Genomic DNA, 6,628 nt, shown 5'->3' on the forward strand with positions numbered 1-6,628 from the left:
TTTTTGAAGAACTTTCATTTACATAGGGGGATTTTGGTTCCATTGACAGGATGGTTGGTAACCACAGATTTAAAATAATTGGCAAAAAATCCAGGGTGAAGATGAGAGAATATTTTACGCAGTGAGTTCTGATGATTGCAACACATTGTCTGAATCTGGTGGAAGCAGATCCAATAGTAACTTTCAAAAGTGATCTGGACTTTCACTTAATCAGGAAATATTTTCAGGGATCAGGAGAAAGATCAGGGGAATGGGTCAGAATGGTAACGTTTTCAGAGAGACAATACAGACACAGTGGGCTGAATGGCCGCCTTCTGAACTCTTATGATTCAATCCTATGGTGTTTATTATGAATCATTATCCTGTTATAGAATCATAGGATATCATCATAGTACAGCAAAGAAGGAGGCCACTCGGCTCATCAAATCTGCACTGGCTCTTTCAAAGAGCTATCCAGTTAATCCCATTCCTCCACTCTTTCCCCATATCCCTGGATGAGGTTTCAGCCGATCATCTGTCCTGTCAAGACACAAGCACAGTCACATTGGGGACAAACTGTGTTAATGTAAGGACAGTGACAAGGGATTCAATTAGTCGTTTGAGTTGGAAAGTCATCAGTGCATGCACACTGGGGAGAGGCTGTTCACCTGCTCCGTGTGTGGGAAGGGATTCACTCGATCATCCAGCCCTCCCAAACCAGCAAGTTCATACTGGAGAGAGAGAGAGTTTAAACGCTTAGACTGTGACAAGAGCTTTAAAAGCCTGTTTGGATTTTATAGTCTCAGTGTAAGTCAGGGCTTCCCAAACTGAGAGTCGTGACCCCGCAGTGGTGTCCCAAGATGAAATTTTGGGCTTATGAGTTCTGTGGCAGCAATGGCTGCTGTGGAACTCCAACTGCTTCCTGACAGCTGTGAGGCCCCTTTAAATCCTCGCATTTTGTTTTGTTAGTGGGCGTAGCCTAATGGACTACTCTCTGAGGCCCAATTGCTGCTGCAAATGAAGTTTGTGAAAAGGTCAGTTGTTTCTGGAAAACGGATTTCTTCAATAATCAGGATCATAATGTATCAATAATCAGGATACTGATACATTAATAATCAGAATCCTATTGCATCAATAATGAGGACCTTATTACATCAATGCTCAGGTTCCTATTACATTAATGATCAGAGTCCAATTACTTTAAGATTCAGGATCCCAACACATTAATAATCCGGATACTATTACATTAATAGTCTGGTGCCTATTGCATCAACAATCAGGATCTTATTGTATAAATAATCAATGTCTTATTACATTAATAATCAGGATTCTATTACATTACTTACACGATTCCAACTGCATTAATGTGGCAGATGAAGTTCAATGCAGAGGAGTGTGAGATGATTTGTTTTGGCAGGAAAGATATGGAGAGACAGTATAAAATAAAGGGAGAGCCTCTAAAAGAGATGCAGGACCTCAGTGTATACGTACATAGGTCATTGAAGATGGCAGGGCATGTTGAGACAGCAGTTAATAAAGAATATAGTATCTTAGGCTTTATTAATAGGGGCATTGAGTACAAGAGTAAGGATGTCATGTTGAACTTGTATAAGACACTAGTTAGGTCTCATCTGGAGTCTGCGTCCAGTTCCGGGCGCTATACTTGAGGAAGAATGTGAAGGCATTGGAGAGAGTACAGAGGAAATTCACAAGAATGATTCCAGGGATAAATAATTGTAGTTATGAGGATAGATTGGAGAGATTGGGACTGTTTTCCTTGGAGAAAAGAAGGCTGAGAAGAGACTTGATAGAGGTATTCAAGATCCTAAGGAGTATGGACAGGGTAAATAGTGAGAAACTGTTCCCACTCAAGAGAACATCAAGAACTAGAGGGCACAGGTAGAAAATAATTGACAAAAGCAGTAAATGTAATGTGAGGAAGATTTTTTTCACTCAGAGGGTGGTTGGAGTCTGGAACAAACTTCCTGAAAGAGTGGAGGATGCGGGTTTGATCGAGTTATTCAAAGGGGAATTGGATTTCTACCTGAAAAGGGAGAATGTGCAAGATTACGGGGTTAAGGCAGAAGAGTGGGACTAGGTGGGATGCTCTGTCAGAGAGCCAGTGCAGACTCAATGGGCCGAATGGCCTCCTTCTGCACTGTAAAGATACTGTGATTAATGATCAGCTGCCTATTGCTTCAGTAATCAGGAAATTATTGCAATTATCAGAATGCTAATACATTAATCCAAATTATTTCAATTAATAATCAGAGTCCTATCAACAATCAGAATCCAGTCACATTGTTTGCCAATTGTGTCAATAATCAGGATCCTATAAATGAATAATCAGGATGGTATTACATTAATAATCAGAGATCAAATACATTAATAATCCCCCCAACCCGCTCAACAGCTGAAGCCCCTCACAACACCACCCCATCCCCGGCACGACAATTTTCCTCAAATGTTCACTCTGGGGTCACACGGAGTCTAAGGCATTAAAATGGGGTCACACTAGGAAAAAGTTTGGGAAGCACTGATTTAAACAACCCCTTTCTGGACTTGAAATGTACTTACCTCATGACTCATCTCATTATCAACATCACATCGCCCTGTTGTATCTCCCTGATAGAAGTTATTATTTTTTCTGGTTATCAGGTGTCGTTGTGGGCTGTTGTTTTCGGTGTAGGCGTCTGTTTCACTCCATTCTTCACCCTGAAACTGTCGGAAGTAGTGCCGTCAAACTGTATGGTGTCCCCTTGAATGTTTGCCGCTGCGTCTCTATTGACCTATCCCTTGGCTTTACTTTGGCCGGTTCTGCTTTGACACCCTCATGGTTGCCCCTTTTTAGGTTTGAAAACAAAGTCTTGGATTCAGTCCCCTGTCCCTTGGACTGAATGTAGGGTTCAGGCATATTGTGGTCGCTGCTGCCTAAGGGTGCCTTCACTGTGAGATTGTTGGTTGGTCCCATCTCGTTGCACAATTCCAGGTCTGGTGTGGCCTGCTCTCTGGTTGGATCCAGAATAACCTATTTCAGGAGACTGTCCTGGAAGCATTCTGTGAACCCCTCATCTGGGCTATCTTTGCCCATCTGACTTTTCCAGTCTATGTGTGGATTGGAATCTCCCGTGATTGTCGCTGTGTCTTTCTGACAGGCTCCCCAAATAATTTTCTTCATTTATGCTGCATCCTATCATGTAGTTACTATTCGGAGGCTTGTACACGACAAAAGCCAGGAAATCATTGTTAACCCAATACAAGGCTCTAGTTCAATCCCAGCTGGAATATTAGCTGGAATCTTTTGTTCTGGATTCTAGGTTTGGTGGCGGGTATGGAAGTCGGAGTGATTTCCGCTAGGGAGGGAGCAGTGGGGGTGCAGAGGGATGGCTGACCACGCACAATCTTGCACCGTTCAGCTCATTAAATCTGCACTTGTGAGGTGCTCAGCGATTCTTGTGCCGGGTGCAGTCTGGAAGTCTCCGTTCCCACCATTACCTCATGGGGTCGAAGGTCCAGGCACCATATTTAAAGGGAAATGGGATTAGAATAGTTGGGTACTTGTTTGACCGGTGCAGACTCGATGGGCCGAAGGGCCTTTTCCTGTGCTGTAGACCTCTATGACTCTACGACTCTATAAATGTGGGTGAGTGAAGGAAATGCAGCAATGGATTTGTTAATGAGAAATCATCTTTAAAACTAACTTTACTGATCCTGGAGCAGGAGGAGAGAATGGTGTGAATTTCTATCCTGGACTAACAGGGATGGATTTTGGAAACTCCTTTTACACGGGGTTAGAAGAGGAGGATTTACAGACGGAAAAGCCAAACAGACCTGGAGCCTGAAACAAAAACAAAAATAGCTGGAAAATCTCAGCAGGTCTGACAGCATCTGAGAAAAGGAACACAGTTAACGTTTCGAGTCCGTATGACTTTTCATCAGAAGTAAGACCTGGATCCTGATTCCCTTCCCTGAAGGATATTAGTGATGCAGTTGGGTTCGGCTCCACAAATGACCAGATTCATTCAGCTCAATTTCACAACCTACGTTTGTCTTTGTGTGGCTTCTCTCTCACTCCCTCTTTCCTGTTTTAAATCGGTTTCATAGGATATTAGAAGCAGAGGAATTGCAGTCAGGAAATTTAAATCAAACACCACATTAGGATCTGACAGAGTCTCTCGATTCATCAGAACCTGAATATCATCAGCCTTTGAACATGGAAGTAAAAAGCACCATTCACACTGAGGAGAAACCAGGGAAATGTGGGGACTATGGGAAGGGACTCAATTACCCGTCTGAGCTAGAAATTTATCAGTGCTGTCACACTGGGGAGAGGACATTTCCCCACTTTGACTGTGGGAAAGAATTAATTGATTCAACCAACCTGCTGACACACCAGTGAGTTCACACTGAGGAGAGGCCATTCACCTGCTCCGAGTGTGGGAAGGGATTCACAAAGTCAAACCACCTGCTGAAACATCAGCGAGTTCTCACTGGGGAGAGACCGTTCACCTGCTCCAAGTGTGGGAAGGGATTCATTCGTTCATCCAACCTGCTGACACACCGAAGAGTTCATACTGGGGAGAGGCCGTTCGTCTGCACCAAGTGTGGGAAAGGATTCGCTCAGTCGTCCACCCTGCTGATACACCAGCGTGGTCACAGTGGGGAGAGACTGTTCACCTGCTTCGAGTGTGGGAAGGGATTTACTTGTTCATCCAACTTGATGAGACACCAGCGAGTTCACACTGACAAGAGACCTTTTAAATGCTTGGACTGTGAGAAGTGCTATAAAACCTCAGGTCAACTTATGTCCCAGCAACATATTCACACTGACGAGAGACCGTTCAGGTGCTCTCACTGCGGGAGTAGGTTCAGGCGATCATCTGAACTCACTGTACACCAACGAATTCACACTGGGGAGAAACCATTCCTCTGCTCCGAGTGTGGGATGGGATTCACTCAGTCAGCCAATCTGCTGTCACACCAGCGAGTTCACACTGACGAGAGACCTTTTAAATGCAAAAACTGCAGGAAATGCTTTAAAAGTTCTGGTGAACTGATGCGCCATCAACGAGTCCACACTGATGAGAGACCTTTTAAATGCCCAGACTGTGGGAAGTGCTATAAAAGGTCTGGGGATCTGATGTCCCATCAACGTATTCGCACTGACGAGAGACCATTCAGATGCTCGCACTGTGAGATTGGGTTCAGGCAATTGTCTCAGCTCACTGAACACCAGCGAATTCACACTGGAGAGAGGCCGTTCACAAGCTCCGAGTATGGGAAGGGATTTACTCAGTCAGCCCATCTGCAGACACACCAACGGGTTCACAGTGTGGAGAGACCAGTCACCTGTTTCATGTGTGGGAAGAGATTCACTCGGTCATCCACACTTATGAGTCACCAGCGAGTTCACAAATAATTACAGTGATTGGATTTTGCTGTTAATCATGCCTAGGACTGAACCATGTTCATTGGGGTCTGTTTCTGCTGATGTTAATAAACTCCAGCCCAGTTATAATGGTTAATATTTTGGATAAAAGTCAAATAAATCAACTTTGTTCTAAACTCACAGTGTGGTGAAACTTCTAATATCTCTAACAGAAGTTAGTTCCTTTTGAAGTGCTCTCCCTTTCCCCGTATCCTCCTCCTCACCTCAAACAACAAGTGTGAGGAGCTCATGGAACTTCTTTGTCACTAAGATTGAGACAATCTGATCAGCTGCCTCTGCTGCTTCCCTCCCTTCCACTAACCTACCTGGAAAAGTTGTATCTGAAGCGCCTTCTTGTCCAAGCTCTGCACTTGCATCTTTCTCCAGTTTCTCTCCTATCTTCTATCTCCCTCAGCTCATTTTGTCTCTGAGACCTGCCTTCCGCTTCTTTGACACTATTCTCACTAAACTGCTGACCATCCAACTTCCACATTTTAGACAATATCCTTAACAGTTGGTTCTCTTTTCATACTGTCCCTCTCACCTTTAAATCCACTGTTATCTCTCATCATAAGAAAATCCTTTGACCCCACCATCCTCCCCCACTCTCTTTTCTCTGACTTTTTACTTGCTGGTAAACTGTTCGATCTCTAATTTTTTTTTCAGTTTGGATCAAAGGTTCCTGACCTGAAGCATTCACTCTGTTTCCCTCTCTATAGATGCTCTTTAACCTGCTCAGAGTTTCCAATATTTTCTGTTTTGAGGTCAAACAAATATACGAATTAGGAGGAGGAATAGGCCACTCGGCCCCTTGAGCCTAATCTAATTGAGCTGATCTAATTGCAAGCTTAACTCCACATTCCTGCCCACCCCGATAACTTTTCACCTCCTTGCTTATCAAGAATCTATCGAGCTCTGCCTTTAAAATATTCAAAGACTCTGTTTCCACCGCCTTTTGAGGAAGACAATTCCAAGGACTCATGACCCTCTGAGATAAAAAACTTCTCTTCATCTCTGTCTTAAATGGGCCACCCCTTATTCCGCCCCCCCCCCCCCCCAGTTCTAGGTCGGATTTCCACCTAGAGTATTACAGTATTTTGTTTTTGGGTCAGAGAGGATCAGTTTTCTCTGGAATGAGACATCAGTAACTATCACCCTGTTCGACATGAAACTAAACTCACTGTTAATTCCTCATCAGTAACAATTTTAAACACAGTTTCC

At 43.8% G+C, this 6,628-nt stretch overlaps 2 protein-coding genes across 2 annotated transcripts in view; both read left to right on the plus strand.

Moving 5' to 3' along the window:
* LOC144697072 (uncharacterized) overlaps positions 1-6,628 on the plus strand; it is a 141,562-nt gene that overhangs the window by 41,650 nt on the left and 93,284 nt on the right. The gene's annotated exons all lie outside the window — the stretch shown is intronic.
* LOC144698428 (uncharacterized) lies at positions 4,784-5,398 on the plus strand. The gene has a single exon (XM_078570369.1). The coding sequence runs from the start codon at positions 4,784-4,786 to the stop codon at positions 5,396-5,398; it is 615 nt and encodes a 204-aa protein (XP_078426495.1).

This window comes from Cetorhinus maximus, chromosome 23 (assembly GCF_964194155.1).
Source record: "Cetorhinus maximus chromosome 23, sCetMax3.hap1.1, whole genome shotgun sequence".
Classification (NCBI taxonomy): domain Eukaryota; kingdom Metazoa; phylum Chordata; class Chondrichthyes; order Lamniformes; family Cetorhinidae; genus Cetorhinus; species Cetorhinus maximus.

What these genes read in the sequence shown, in the direction of transcription:
- LOC144698428 (XM_078570369.1), top strand. Translation starts at nt 4,784, where the DNA reads ATGTCCCAGCAACATATTCACACTGACGAGAGACCGTTCAGGTGCTCT.